Here is a 16,405-nt window from a genome sequence, read left to right as displayed (position 1 = left end):
TTTAAACAGGTTTTAACAATGAATACCTGAACATAAACATCTTTAAAATGTGAAAGCTGGAGACTTTATAGAGCTGGTTAGAGTGGCTGGTTATTAATAATCTAAACTCAAGAGAACAGTGTGACTTTCAAAAACACCCACTGAAGTCTTCTCAGGCTGCACGCTGGAGAGTATGTCTGCCAAAAGACCTCCAAGGAGCTCTGAAGACCCTTTTATTCTCCCTTCTAAAGCCTCCATGCATCAGAGCAGCTTGTTGAACACTTGGTTTTTAACATTCTTTTTTTTCTTCAGAAAATAGGAAGAGAAAAACATTACTGATTTGGAAAGGACATAATCTCTAAAAGAACAATGAACAAACTTTCCATACCTTGTTTCAAGTCATACAAAGAGAATGTAAAAAATGACCAACTGAGAAGAAACCCTTATTATAGAACTACACAGTTTTAATGTTTTGAAACATTTCCTTTTAAAAAAGTCTTCTAGAGTCTGTTTTTACCCTAGATAATACTAAAGACCAGTGGTGTGACCTGAACGGGTGAACACAAAATATGACTGTTCTTAAATGGAAACTAGAACTTCATACAGTGCCTTCATACTTAGTGTGTTATAAATTGTTTTAAATACTGGCAGGCAAACAGCCATTATGCACTCAAGAGCTCATATGTAATAATACTTAGCATTTTGATAGAGCTTTTCATCTTCAAAGTGCTTTACAAACAACTCATTAATCTCAACAAATGCACCTGCAAGGTAGATAAATATCTGCATTGTAGGTGGAGAAAGACACAGAAAGTTCGACTCATCCAAAGCTATGCACACTACCAGCCCCAAATATCCCTGCTCCTGGCTCCAAGTGCCATGAAGGACCTGAGCCCCACTGTGTGTTGAGATCATGTCTTCTCTTGAGCCACAGAGCTGCAGGAGAACTTATTTTACTGTGAGGCAGTGGCAGAGTGCCAGCCTAGCAGGAGACCCTCCTTTTTCCAAAGCTGGTTAAGTTCCCAAGGACTGATAGCTCCCAGCAGGATCACCAACCCCAGGAAGTGAGAAGTCCATGAGATGCCAAAGTGAGACTCACAGCATAGATTCTCAAACTGATTCACCATCAAGCAGTGAGCTGAAAAAGGCTCTGCACTGGCAGAAGCCTTTGTCTCTCTCCCTGTTTATTTCTAGCTGCTGCATAGACTCCAGAGCAGCAGATTCTCACAAGTCAGACAACAGAATTCTGAAGTCTCTGGCCTCTGAGTACTGCCACGATCCAAGAAAACAGCTTCACTCCTCTGGTGTTCTCTAACTATTAAAAATTTGTAATGAAATTTTGCCTTCAAGAATGGTAATTCTCTTCCCTGTTGGTGACCAGAAAAAAAAATCTTAACATGATTACACTGCATGACTTTATTTTTAACTTTCTGAGTTTTAAAAGTATCAGGTGTGATTGTTCTTAAACCTCAGAAATACTGGGAATGTCAAACCTCGAGCAGATGAGAAACGTGGAAGGTGTGAACAATAAAATACATGTACTGTGCTACAGCAGACTTTATATTCCCTTACACTGAGAAAATGAATAATGAACTTCTAGTAATAACATATTTATTTCAGATGTTTATTAGTAATTAGACTTAAATATATAAATCTGACAATTCTTATCTGTTCATTCTTCACATTTGTGAGCCCAGAGCTTAGCAAGATCTCCAGCCACTGTAGCTCCTCCCTGGGTAAACCACTCATGTTTAAAAATATAGGTTAGTCAGACAAACTGTTACAATAACAGAAAGACAAATCCCACCTTTTATTAAGATATCGAAGAAAAAAAGTCTCTCTACAAGTAATGGTATAACACGTTAGTTAAGCAAACACAAGCAGCAAAAGAGAAATGAATGACAAAAATGTATGCAGCTAAAATAGCTCTGCCAGCCTGCCCAGTTGACCTGGGATAAAAGGCAAAATAAGAAGAAAGAAGCAGCCTTTAATTACTCTTCCCCATCCTAATGTTTTAAACTTATAAAGAAAAAAGTAACAAGCCCACATAATCCAAAACAACATGAAGAAACAACTCCTGATCATACTCCTGATCATTAAACAGAAAATACAAGAAGACTTTTAAGTTTATTATTTAATTGATTTAAAGTGAGCTTGTGTCTGACTGTCAACACCATGCTTTTAAAAAAAGAAGTCAAATCTACAACTCCCAATGAAGATAAGGGCATATAAGAGCAAACTAAAAATATAACATACAGGAAATAAAATTAGACTTAATTAAATTGAGCATTAATTCTGCAATCACAAAAAATTTCTAAAAACATTTGCTAAAATAAAAACCCCACCACAATATTCTACAGCGAAAATAATATGCAATCTTTATATAATGCAGTTTTTCCAAAAGAATGAAAGAGATTAAAGAGCAGCATTGAAGAACAAAATTTAAATTTGCAATTTTATCCACTAAACTCTGGAGGTCTAACGATGATGATGCAGTAAAAAACCACCCAACATCACAACAGTAATGCCACAACATTTTTTGCTATTTTGTTTAATAACTCATCACTTTATTTGTATGCAGTAATGAAGAGATATCACAGCAACTCATGTCTGTCTCTGTGTGCTCTATTCTTTCCTGCTTCTGTTTTCAGGGTGGGTTAAAAAGAATCTTTTATCCTAATCATCAGCAAACCAGTACCAGATTTCACTTGTGGTAAAGTATGCTGCCCATCAGTACAAGGCAATGCTCCTCAAAAACAACAAAGAAAAGAAAAAAAGCAAGAGGCAAGGTCTGAACACATTTTTGTTTCAATTCCCTTGGGAATCATGGTTCTATAGGTCTTGAATTCCCAGGCAGAGGGGATCATGTTCATCAGTTACGGCAGCTCCTCTGGGCCTAAGTCCAGGTAGACTGCTTGTCTAAACTTGATGAAATATAGGCGCCATCAGGTAACAGCAGTGGTTGGGGAGACTCCAGAAATGTGTAACTGAAAACTAAAAAATTAAATTAAAACAAGGCTGTAGCCAAACAGCCTCTTTCTACAGGATGCAATAACTGTAAGGCAAAGAGTTCACAACATACAGACTGCTCCTTATATATGTTCTTTTGCCTCTTCACATAGATAATATAAAAGCTGGATTGGGCAGACAAGCATATTTTAACAAACATTGATTTTAAATAGAAATCTTAGGAAAGAAACCACTGTGACAAATACAAATGGCTTGAATAGACAAAACATTAAAAAGAAGTCACTGCCCTGTAACCCACTCTTCCTCCCACTACATTACTTCAAAATATTTTCAAATTAAATTTTCATGCTAATAAGTATTGCTAGATCAACAGCACTGGGATGTGGTGTCTCGAAGCACTGCAAGCTACCCATCATGGCACATCATCATGTCAAACTGTCAAAAGAGAAGAAGAGGCAGCAAGACTCTCACTAGATGTGCATTTTGAAGTGCTATAAGAATGTGTTTGTTGGGAGTAGGGAAGGAAGGAGGAACCAAAAAAAGGAAAATTATCAATCCCCAGTTGATAAGATCATTGTAACTGGGTGTCCTAAAGGTAGTTTTAACACAGAAAAGGCCTTTTCAGACTGCATACATGATCAAGTACTACTTTGAAATCACAAATTGCAGTGGACCAGCAGGACTGTCGCTGAAGAATGCTCAAAAGCTCCTAAGCTTTTGTTTAAATTTCCTCTTGATTCACAACAGTCACAATCAGAACATCATGTCTACTATATCCAAATATCACAGAAAGGAAAACCAGCTTAGATTTCACGACACAGACCTCCACTGCAGCTTTAGCATCAAAACAGGTTCAAAAACAGAAGTAACTGGTCTTCAAGGTGACTTCAGCTAAAATCCACATGTCTTCAGAATAAAAAAAAAGAAAATACCAAAACACCATAGAAATATTTTTGGTAGCCTCAATCTTACACTCCAACTATGGCTATACATGGAAAACCACACAAGAAATGAGGTGTAAGTGTGCCAAACTGGCTCAGTAGGGTTTCCCCTGCACAGCTAAAGAACACCCACAACACACAAATCCCAAACTTTACAGATATGTGGTATGTTATTTTTATGTGTGCCTTAAATTCAGCTTCTGGTCTAGGTAGGGTAATTCAGTGCAAAAACTTGAGTAAAAGAAATTCTATATCGAAATCTAGAAAGCACTTTACCTATGTCCATTGCTCAACTGCATGTTTGCCTGGTAACTTAGGAGCAGCTGCCACGAGGGTGGGCTCAGGCTGTTGCATCTTGCTGATGCTGTGCTGCCACAAAACCCTCCAGAAATTACTCCCTCAGTGCTGGAGTTTCTTCACCCATCAGCTATCCACAGAGTTCAGCATCCATCAGTGCTCATGATTTCAGCCCCTTTTGTCTGCCTTAGCTATCTGCACTGTGAGCTCTCAGAGGCAAAATAAAATGTTTTATTATATGTTCATAGGACATTTGATCCTGCGATTTTAGGGAGTGAAGCTATCTGCTCTAAAATAAAAGGTAATTCACTACTTGAGGTCCAGAATTTCTTTAGAAATGATTCAATCCTTCATTCTTTCTCCTCAAATGCTACATATTACTCTAAACAAGCTTAGAGGCCACTAGAGACCTGTCATATACTCTAGCACTATTCTTGATGTTTTAAGTAACAGAACATGCAACGACCAAGTAGACAGACACTTCACAGTTTGATCCTGCACATAGCCTTGGTAGGGTCATCTTCCAGTATAGATTTTGGGAGTCTGTATTTTTGTTCCCTTTAATTTAATCTCTAAAGACTGTGAAGTGGTATTCTTTATTTCACTGATTTGCTGTATGATACATACCAAATATTTCCAAACAAGGTCCATTTTCCCTCAGGATTATGGCTAGGCTTACTTTCCTTAACTTCTGGCATATGAAAATGTACCTGTGTAATAAATTTATCACAGACTAAACACTGGCAGATACAGAACACTACCTGGGACCTGGGCACCGAAGATATAAGGCATGCAGAGCAGAGAAAGCATTCACAGCTGAAACTAAGTACTCCTCAGGAACTCGTCATTAACTTTGTCTCTATGTGGGTTTTAGCTGTAGCCACAATGGTGATGCTCTGGTGCCAGGGCAATGGGCACCTTCCTACAAAGGAAAAAAGACATCTTAGTCTGAAATGGATGGCTACAAGAGTAGGTGTGGGTCACTAAAGCTGTTGATGTGGCAGAAAATGTTTGTTTTCAGCAGCTTCCAGGACATCTGCTAATGACTTTCCTTCATTTCTTAGCTAATGCTGAGAAATCTAAGCTCACAGAGAAACCACACCCTACACATCCACCCCCAGCCAGAAGTGATAGATCTCGTAAGAAAAAAAAGACACAGTGTGCTGCCAACAATACATTACTTCTCAACAGAGAGAATGATTTAACACTTTATTGAAAGGGGAATATTTTTCTCTCATGCCTCAAACCATGAAAGTGCATGTCTTCCCCAGAGTTGCTGCACAGTTGAAATGGGAATAATTCCTCGCCTGCCTGATTATTTTTGAGACAGGGATGAAACTACCTTAGGATAATTTTAAAAATGTTGAAAGTGTACTATGATCAAATGGTTTGAACTTCCACCATGCATCACTTGCAGCTCATAATGCTAATGTTTAATTCCGGAGACATGAGTCTGTCTACAAATTAATGGAAAATGTCAATTAATATTTTCTTCCAGCTAATTGCCCAACTCATACTCATATATTGCACAGTGCAGCCAAGCACATTAGATCTTGAAAACTCCCTTGCACAAGTTTTAAACCACTTTTTCTTATTTGCCAAAAAAAAATCAGAATTACAGGACGTATTTAATTGCAAGTCTGGAATACCAGGAAACAGTCAAGTCTCCCAAAAATTGTTACCTGTATATTCTATGGTTAATTAAAAAAAAAAAAAAATATTAGGTTAAAAGTACTGGAAATTACTATACGTGAGTATTAATTGTTTGAGTTGTACATTTCTGAATTTCTTTTTAACAGTGAGAAAAATACAAAGTGATACTTCTACCATTTCAATATTAATAGTGCTAAAAAGATTTTTATGATTCATTCTTAACATGAGAATGGTATCTAATATGCTGAAATTTGTGGTTAAATATGCTTATTAAAGAGCAAGCGATAACAATTTTTAAAAAATGAATATAACTCCTGTTTCAAAATGCACCATCACAAAGATGGAAATGAACTGATTCAGCAGCATATGGCAGCAAAAAAAGTCTGAAATGAATACTTTGATTTCAGAAAAAAAAAAAATCTAATTTTGAGTCCTTTTACTGCCTCTTAAAAATACTGAAAGTTTTGAATTTTATAAAACCATGAGCATTACCAACGTCTGCAGATTAAAAAATGTGAGAAATTAACTGTATCAGAAACACTGCTCAGTAAAAGATTCAGTAAAGCAGGTACTTTATTTATTTAATTATGTCCCAGATGGAGACCCCATAGCACACTTCTGTACAGTAACATGCAGAGTTCAACGTAAAAAGGCAATTTAAAAGCTCATTACCAGTTTTACCATCCTGAATGTATAAGCCATGTCTGATCAGAAAGAAAAACTATGTAAAATTACTTGTCTGCATTCCATCTAGAGCATATAAACCAGACCACATTGCTTCAGTCACTTGCTACACCTTCTAACCTTCTTTATTAGTCCAGCTAATATTTGTAAGTTGTGTAGTGCTTCAGGATAGTTTCATGATTTTCATATAAATACCCTTCTGGAAAAGAGTTTATTATTCTTTTAATATACACAGTTTTGGCTAACCTAACAATGAAATATAGAAAATACTCAACCATGCATTACTGAGAAGACTTGTGAACCAAACTTTTGATCTATACAGGCTAAAAAAGAAAAGGAAAAAAAATAGCAAACTCCAACTGATTTCTAATGAGACTTGGCACTTCTGGGCAAACTTGAAAGTGTGAGACTTTGAAGGTGTACTGCAACAGAATAACTCCAGCTATGTCCCTCTGTTTCTATGAAAAATAAGAAAGCTTTAAAACATTTATGCATTTCCTCCTCATTTTACTAACAGAAGGGAAAGAATAACATTCTCAGAAAAATTTTGAAAACAAACATCCCTGAAAGGCTCTGTAGTCACAGAAGAAGAAGCACCTCACAACATCTCATATTCTGTGGTGCTGGAGACAGCTGTAGCTTCTAGTCAGGTGCAGTTTCCAGGTTCCCCACTGAGGAGTCTGTGGACAAATTCCCAGTTCCACAAGGGGCTGAACAAGGCAGCTTAGTCCCTTACCAAGAGAACAGCCAGCCTAGCAACACAAACTACATTTGCAAGGGATGTATGACACCCTGTCAGTCTATGCTGAATTGACTTAAAAAACCTGGCCCACAGTAAGTCACATAGCTTAGCACAGAATTCTTATTCATTGCTAGGGAAGCAAGATCAGGACTCAGTTCTATCAGTATGGAACACAAAAGTAATTCATTTTACATGGAATGTCTTCTCATCAATTATTTCCCTGTGGCTCTAAACCCTGAAATTTCCTTATAAGAATTTAGGGGCTTCTTCTCTACAATAATTCACCTATATAAAATAAATAGATCTGTAAGAGATGCTTTAAATCATCTAAGACACAATTGTAGATATAAATATAATTCTTCCATGTCTCCTACTTCATTACCAATAAAGTAGCACAGATTCAATTACGATAATAGCCAAAACTGTGATAATATCTAATCAGACCATTTACAAGTCAGCACACAATCTATACTATTTCTAACTACAAACTGTGACAGTGACTTGATGTGTCTGTGCTCTGGGTGTTTCCTAGTTTTCTTTCACTAAATAGTAAATTCAATTCATACTCCTATGCATCACCTGTACATTTTTATTTAAATACTCTTCAAGAAAAGGTGACAGCTAAAATGCAGTTTAACCCATTGCTAGTCCACTCTGAAATGCAGCATTTGAGCATACAGAATTTTACAAAGGTTTGTGGAAACCACTCACACCCTAAAGAGTTGTGCGCCTTCTCCTAGGGTTGAAAGTGTTTGAATTCTGACATTAGCAAGGCAGACTATTCAAATAATTTCCCTACATGAATACTGAAAAGTACTTAATTTCCTAGTATTTTTCAGTCTATTTTCTTTTTTAATAAAAGTTTTTTTTAGGCTAGCCTAAGTCCTTCCGATATGTGGAGAAAGCATTTAATCAGTATACAACTACCAAGATCTCTGCTGCTCAAACGTACTTATGCAGAAACAAGTCTGTAGTAAAGAAAACTTTCATCATTTATAAAAATGTAACATCAGTTATATTAAAAAGAACACACATAAGAGGCTATAAAAAAGTAATTTTTGTTCAAGTAAGGTAGAACAGATACCCTTAGGTGAACAGAAACCTAATTTAAATTACTTTTGTCTTTCAGTATTTGCAAATTAAATTATACTGAACTGTCCGATTTAGGGAAAATTTGATTTCATTTAATCAGTCTTGTCTTAACTATGACAGTTTCACTTTCTCAAGTCTCTGTAAAAGCATATCCCCTAGGGAGGCTGAACAAGGTTTGATGCCTGAAGGGAAGGTAGGAAGGCTTAACAAAAGTTATTCGCTAGGTTTTTAACTGGATGACTGACATTGGGTTTTTAAGCGCGCATGGGGCTGAATACGAATGTAGGACATGGACACATGATTTTAGCTTGTGAAAAGTTATGCGGTAGAAAAAGTGTCAGAGAACCTCAGGGAAAAGGGGGACCAGGGGCTCTGAAAAGCCATTACACAGACGGGCATGCCAGCAGGTAAAAATTCTGCACTTGAACGGGCTCGTAGAAGAAACACGTATATTTATGTGAGGTTACTTCAGCAGCAAAAATCACCACGGCAGGAGATCAAAACGCTCCCACAGCCTTCCCCCACCGCGGGGTCCCCGGGACGGCGAGAGCCGCCGTGTGCCGGCGCCGGGCCGAGCACAGCACCGGGGGAACCCGCCTCGGCAGAAGCCGAGCCTCGGCAGAAGCCGAGCCTTGACAGCTGCGGCCGCTCCCGAGGCCCGCCGCCACACGCCGCCCCCCGCCCGGACGCCTCCGCACGCCCGGCCGGCGGAGCGCTCGCTCGCAGCCCTCGGTAGGCGCGGCGGCGGCGGGACCTTTCGCTCCTCGATTTCAGAGCGAGCCCCGCCTGAGCAGCGGCGCGGCGGCGGCCGGGGAGGGAAGGGCAGAGCGGCGGCCGGGGAGGGAAGGGCAGAGCGGCGGCCGGGCCCGCGCCTCGCCCCGGCGGCGGCGCGCACTCACCTCCGCTGCGCAGCGCGCGGGCGGCTCTGGGCGCCGCCATGCTGCCCATGGGAGGAGGTCACGTGGCCGCGCGTGGCGGGAGCGCCCCCCGCCCGCCCTGGGCCGGCTGTGAGGGCGGCGGGCGGGTCCGGCCGCGCCGCTGCTCCCGGTGCCCGCGGTGCCGCCGACTGCCCTTCTCTAAGCCCCATCCCGCTCAGCTCGCCATCCCTAGCGGGACCGGTGACTGCTCCTGCCGCCAGCGGGAGACACGAGACAGAACTGCCAGAAGTGGGACTCGGTCCCGCATGGGTTGCAACCATACTAATCCATGAGTGCTGGAGCAACCTCATAATTTCTTGCCATTAAAAAATAAACAAAACCCAACCAACTAAGCAAGCAAACACCACCACCTTCCCCTCAACTTGTATTTTTGTGACTAAAATACGAACTACTCTTCACAAAGTAATTAATGCCAAGGAGTATCTCGAAGGCAGGTGCTGAGAGGATGGTGCTGGACCTTTCCCAGTGGTGCCAAGGGAAGGATGAGGAGATGAGGAGCAATGACCACAACTAAAACACAAGTTCCACCTCAAGATGAGGAAGAGCTTTATGCTGAGGGTGGCAGAGCACTGGAGCAGGCTGCCCGGGGAAGGGCTGCAGTCTTCTCTGGAGACATTCAAAACCCACCTGGATGCATTCTAAAATATAAAAGTAATACAAATAATCCTTTCTTACATCCTCACACACATGTATTGATCTTTGCGTCCTTACATACATTCATGTGTACACACACAGTGGTAAACTGGGGGATAAGTAAGTAAATTGTCAAAGGAGAACTGAGGCTGTTTATCTCCAGATTTATTTACCTCCTGGTACAGCTGTTAGCAGTTTTTAACTTACCATGTACAAGTTTTATGATTTAGTTAAGAACAGACTCAAAGCCCAAGGCGGATAGGAATGCTGAGCATATTTACCTACACGTGCTTTAGAAAAATTCTCCAGGAAGTATGAACTTCAAAGTTACACTTGACGCAGTTCTGATTTTAAGGAGGAAATTCCAAGCATTCTCTCTGATTAAAAAAAAAAAAAAGGAAAAAAAAGTGCTGTGATCCTCTTAAATTTTGCTAGTAAAAGTGCATCTCTTAATTGGCTGCCACAGCATGACAAGCAGCCTATCATATAGCTTATATCCAGACTACATACTAGTTTAAAAATCAATACAATACTTTACACTGCCTCCAAAAAATTATTCCACATCTTATAGCCACATTCTGCATGAATTGACGTGTTTCATCATCTGAGGGGAGAATGGTAAGATTTTCACAGAAATAAGCATATATAAATAAATGCAGAGAAAGCATTGCTAAGCTGATCAGTTACACGTTGTGAGCAGCATTACCCACTGCTCGCTGGTGAGAGCTATGTGCACATTTAATTTGCAGGGCCAAAATGTGCACGTCTTCCCTTTCCTCCTAATTCTACAGTGGAGTATGGTCTTTCAGGAGCTTCATTCTATCCTCTTTTGTATCTTGGCAAGACTTTAGGAATCCAGATGCACAACCACTATTTCTATAACATCAGTGGGCAGTGTAAAGCAGTCACATATTCTGCTGCTTGGCCAATGCAACTGTATTTACTCTTGAGTTGGAGTCCCTGTGTGTGCTTAGAGAGACTTCACATGAAAGTATCCATGTATGATGAGTAATTAGCCACATTTTCCTCAACTGTCACTAAAGGAGAAAAAACAGAGAGCTCTAAGGTGGCCTAGTCTCACCTTTCTTGCTTGAGTCAGCAAGTATTTCCTACTCAGTAGAATGAGGCCACTGTTAGAGAAAATGAAGTGAATGCTTGTTTTTTTTTCTGAATCTGTAAGCCCTGAATTCCTTTTTGTAACAGCCTGAAAATTGGTTGATGGCATAAGAAAATGGAGGCAATTCTAGTTATGCTGCTACCACCTTTGTAATTACCTTGTCCTTAAGTGTCAGGCTATTTCACAAATACTTGTAGGTACTGACTAGTGGTTAGATTGGACCAATTATTTTTGCATGCCAGAAAATAGAGGATCAATCAAATTACGATCAATTACTTTTCAAGCAAACTGTGTAATTTTTGCAGTCTCTGGATGCATCTTAAGCCTAACAACAGTCATTATTCATTTGTCTCTAATTTATGCTTAGATGCAGGTTTTCTCCTTTTGCTAAGAAATAAAAACAACATTTATAGTTTTTAGGACCTTTATAGCAGTAAAATGGGGGTGAATATCTCTGAAAAGAGAGACATACCAGATCCTAACACAGCAAACCTGAAAAAATCATACTTCACTGCATTCAAATTGTCACCAAAAGCAATACATCACTTTCTCCTTTATGTGTATAATTGTCTTTTGGTTAGAATTGACAAATCCCCCTGAAATATTTAACATGGACAGTGATGTCTCAAGATGGAGTGTCAGGTTGAGAGGCAGTTTTGGAAAAATTACTTTTCAGCCCAGGGTTTATTCAACACATCTGTGTGAAAGACTCTCCTTGAGTAACGTTTCACATCCCATCTCACTTCGTTCTGTGCTGTGAAAGCCACCAAACACTAAATGTAGAATCTCAACATTATTTCCTCCCTAAATTGGGCAGGCTGATATTAAAATAAGCCTGTGCTAAAAAATATTAAAATTATGTGTGCTAAAGAAGACAAAGTTAGGTTTTGACATGAAAGTTTCAAAGCAGTCTGTAACAGCCTGCAAGTCAACAGAGTTGTATTTTGTGATACACAATATCTTTTATAGAGCAATATAGAAACAAGCTTCTAGTTTAACTATAGTAGCTGAGGTTAGGCTTAGATCTTAACTTCTGAAGTTAGGCTTAGACTTTCCTATCTAAGATTGTCTTAAAAGATTATTTAGTTCTACAGCAGCTTTTGCTGATGAGACTGGTGCTGTTTGGGTCCTACTCTAATCACAAATAGGTGTTCTTTTTTTCAGCTCTGATGTTCATCTGATCCAGGTTGAGAGAGTTTGGAGCCCTGAACTTGCCCAGAAATCTCCTACATTAGTAATACAAAATATTTATAACCAGGTAAAGCTACACTAAATAAAATTTACATTACAACTTCAGGGAAAGAAAAATAACATATTTATAGGTCCTCATCATATTAAATTAATTCTAGGCAGATTTATTATTTTCTATGAAATGATGAAGTTTTAAAACATGAACACCCCATATAGCTCAGAGAAAAACCTAACTAGAGAAAAGGGAAGCATCTAAAAATAGCAACTATTGAACATGGAATATCTCCCTTATTGCCCTACCATTTAGAAACAAAAAAGGGATGTCAAGCTTTTCCCATTGATCTAGATTTTCTTTACGTTTTATCTCTTCAGCTCAAACTGTGCAACAACCACAAATGGAGCACATACCTCCTGTGTGAGCAATGTTTACAGCATTACTTGTTCTTTATTTACTGAAGAAAGAAGGTAGTGCTACTCTCAGAAAAAAAACAGTGCACAGTACTGCTCCTGCTATATATATTTTTTGTACAGCAAAGAGGGAATTCTGAATCCTCTTCCCAAGGCTTTGTCTTCATGGTGTCATTACCTGAGATTCCTCCAGTTTGGGTGGGAGCCTCATATCTGAAATGAGCTTTGAAGAGTCAATGTAGAACATTTTTTTCCAACCTTTTCTCTCCGCCTCTGGTCTAGAGAATTAAACATATTTGAACATGGAAATATGAAAACTGTTAGATTAATTATCCTTTGTACCTAGCTTGTACCATTCTAGATCTAAAAGGAAGCTCAGATACAGCGTGTAATCTTGTTTCTTGCAATGCATATTACTGAAGGCTTTAGTGCAAGCAACAAGGAACCTGGTAAACATGCATTTGAATGAATAGCTATGAGTAGAAACTGGTAGTTGTATTATTTTTCTTTCTACATTGTAAAAAAGATAAGTAATAGGGAGACAAGCTTATTCCTACCAGTTTTAAGCCAGTATGATGGGAGATAGCATGCCCTGCCTGAGCCACGCTTGCATCTATTTGTATTGCTTTGTGTAACAGCCTTCCATTTTTACTGGCTGGACTAAATTTTTAGCCTCATAATTTTAAATATTGTCATTGGTGTGGTTACCTGCCTTTTGTAAATGGAATATTTTAATAGAAAGAACCTAGGGTTACACTGAAATCATTCTGATAATTGGAGAAAAGAGCTAGCAGTGTAAACCAGCTGAAATTTTTAAAAATCATGAATCATGGGGGAAAATATTTCTATGACTTTAGGCTGTTTTTTTTCTTCCAGAAAATTGAAATATCTGCAATACATACTTGCTTGTGAGATGTCAATGTTAATATTTATTATGCTGTCTTTTTTTTTTCAACTTCAAGTCCAAATTATCCTAGCAAGCATGTTTCACAAAGCAGTAGCATTACAGAATAGTTTTAAATTTGAAAACTAAAACTCCAGGGTTTTATATGATAGGCTTACCAATGTAACAGGTATTTCTAGTTCCAACAGTTTGATACTGAAGAAAGCAGATCAGAACTGACACCGTGAGGAAAAGTAAAATGGCAAAATATGCAACATAAGATTTTCAAGCTTTCTAGTGTCTAACAGTCATAAAATATGATCAAGGAGAAGCATAAAGAACAACAAAGTCTCAGTGAGAGACAAAAAAAGGAATTGAAAAAAATCTATATAAGCACACACAAATCCTTCATACAGACATTATGGACTGCTTACCCTCCTGCTGCTATTGCAGAGAGAGACAATAGGTCACTCTTGAATTGCCTAAACTGCCACATAGCAGCTTTGTGTGCTGGTTCATAGGAAGCAAAGACATTTGCTGCCCAAGAAACTCCTTCAGTGACACACAGACCTTTATTCCTCCAACTACAGCAGTTGGTGTCCTTCAAATCCTGCAGATTCTGGTAGTTTGCTTTCTCAGTTCTGAAGCTATAGGTATTCTGTTGTATTTCTTGAGATTATTAGTTGTTGAACAACAAATTGTTTCCTAGTATCTGCAGTAGGTAACTTTTATGCTTCAAACTGAAAGGGAACAGTTTGACCTAGGTTTCTGAACATAAAACCCTTTTCAGAGCTTTATTTACTTCTTAGGACAAAATCTTGTATTAGCATCGTTGACAATACCTTTACATTGGAAGAAAACTTGTGTCTGTCAATTGAACTAAATTAACTATTTTACTGAATTTTTTGAAGTAGATTCACTATTGCCATGGCTGGATTTTTAAGTGATGGAAGGGCAAATCAGCACCCTGATGCCAGAAGCATCTGCAAAGAAAAACTTTATAAATAGGATCCTATGTACATTCTGAATATTTGAATGTAAAAAACTCTTTAAAATGCTTTATCAGTATGTTGTGCAAAGTTTCACTTGAAATTTGAGTGAAGTGACTAAAGAATCTGAATCTGGATTTTATCAAAATGCAGAAAAAAAGTCACATAAACCTATTATTAATAAGACTGTTATTAGTGTTTGCTTTAAATTTCTGTTAGCTAGTAATAGCTGAAAAGAATAGTGCTTAAGAAACCTAGAATAGCAGATTAAGTATTTGAACAAAAATATTTTAAATCCAGGATTACTTTAGCATCATATTGTGCCCAGAATATAAGAGGGCTCCAATAGCATTCAACTTCAGCTATCCAATTCTCATGCCCCCAGCCTAGAGTGAAAGAGCTGCTACTAAGCCTCAGTGTTAATTTGTCAGCTCACAAATCCACACAATTGAACCCCTCCAGTACCTACTTGCAATTCCATACAGACAGCTGTTAGCAGCTCACCGGTGTTCTCAGCACACAGAAGTCAAACAACACCGGTTGTGTACTATAACACAAAGTATTTGTTTAAATATAGTAGGAGGTTCTTGTTCTTAGTTAATACAGAAACACAAACATTACACAAACTTACTAAACTTTTATAAATACTTTTTAATTTCACAATATGACTCACTGAACAGCTGGCGTTGCTGCTGTGTGTACTTCTGAGACAAGCATCTTGCAGTTCACTTGTAGGTGAAGTTATCCTGTTGAAAATCATGAACAAAATATCCAGACTGGCAAGCTAGGACTTTGTCCAGCAGCATGCTGAAATGTGGGGATTTAGTCAATTATACCACAAATGCATAGTCCCTGAAATGTTAGCTTGAACAGATGCACCCCACAAGCCTGCTGAAGGAAACTGGCATGTGCCCCCCAGTAGTGTCAGAAGAGCTGTTGTAGTTTTCTAGCTGTCCAACAAGATTATTGCCTCCTTCTCTTTGCCAAGGGAAAGCATAGTCCAGACAGTTAAGACCACTTCAGGCAAAGTCAGCAGGGCTAGTTTAATTTGCTGATGAAGATTACTTGAGATAATTGGCTTAATTTACTGTAATGGATTAGGGTGTACTCACAAGGTCTTTCCTCGCAGCAGAGCTGCAGAAGCTGTAATCTGCTGCAGTATAGAAGGATTCAATTTCTACTAGGCCTCTAGGAAGCAGTGTATTCCTATTTTTCATGCCAAGAAGTTTTGCAGTTCAAAGGCACATCCCAACATCTTAGAATGTTCCCAAGACCATACTGGAATATGAAACCACTAAAGGAACTGCAAGCACTAATTCAAACTCTTTTAACTGTGTCAACATAAAAAGAAAAAAAGATAATCTAATCTGTTATGAAAAAATGAATATGCCCGCATCACTGTGTGAGAGATTTGCTATGTGTGAATAGGAAATGAAGTTGTGATTAAGGAAAGCAATTTTGCGCTTTTTGGCTCAGTAATTTCTAAGTGGGCAAACAGCCCATTAGGTAGTGTTTCTTCTTGTCAGTCCTACAGTTTCTTCAATGGCTTAAGCTCAAGGAGTGTTATTGCAGGCTGCCCCAGAAGTATCCTGGACCTCTACACAGGAATCAAATTTAAGCACAATTCTTCAGTTCAGCTTTCCCACTTCTGATTTATCACCAAGATATGAACATGTTCAGTAAAAACCAAAACCATCCACAGAAAAAAAACGAAACCCCAAATTCCCAACTTAACCTCAGTCTTACTATTACTACCAAGGAAAGGTCTTTTAACAATTGCTACTATTGATTAATAGATTTGGATACCACAGTAGATGAAAGACGTACCATACAGCCCCTCATCTGAATTTTAAATTTCTGAAAGTAATTTAATAGAAAATACAAAAAA

At 38.6% G+C, this 16,405-nt stretch overlaps 1 protein-coding gene and 1 long non-coding RNA gene across 2 annotated transcripts in view; both read right to left on the bottom strand.

Moving 5' to 3' along the window:
- METAP1D (methionyl aminopeptidase type 1D, mitochondrial) overlaps positions 1–9,298 on the bottom strand; it is a 42,964-nt gene extending 33,666 nt beyond the window's left edge. Inside the window, exon 1 of the mRNA XM_021552369.3 lies at positions 9,258–9,298. Coding sequence (XP_021408044.2) covers positions 9,258–9,297 — 40 coding nt within the window. The 5' untranslated portion in view covers position 9,298. The remainder of the gene's footprint in view (positions 1–9,257) is intronic.
- A 780-nt stretch (positions 9,299–10,078) lies between these two features.
- LOC116183829 (uncharacterized) lies at positions 10,079–13,095 on the bottom strand. The gene is made up of 2 exons (XR_004148524.2): positions 12,824–13,095; positions 10,079–10,306 (listed from the first exon to the last, which is right to left on the bottom strand). It is a non-coding gene; the product is annotated as an uncharacterized LOC116183829 (long non-coding RNA).
- Positions 13,096–16,405: the final 3,310 nt, after the last annotated feature.

The sequence above is a fragment of the Lonchura striata genome, chromosome 8 (assembly GCF_046129695.1).
Source record: "Lonchura striata isolate bLonStr1 chromosome 8, bLonStr1.mat, whole genome shotgun sequence".
Lineage (NCBI taxonomy): Eukaryota > Metazoa > Chordata > Aves > Passeriformes > Estrildidae > Lonchura > Lonchura striata.
This window is presented reverse-complemented; position numbering and strand designations above follow the sequence as displayed.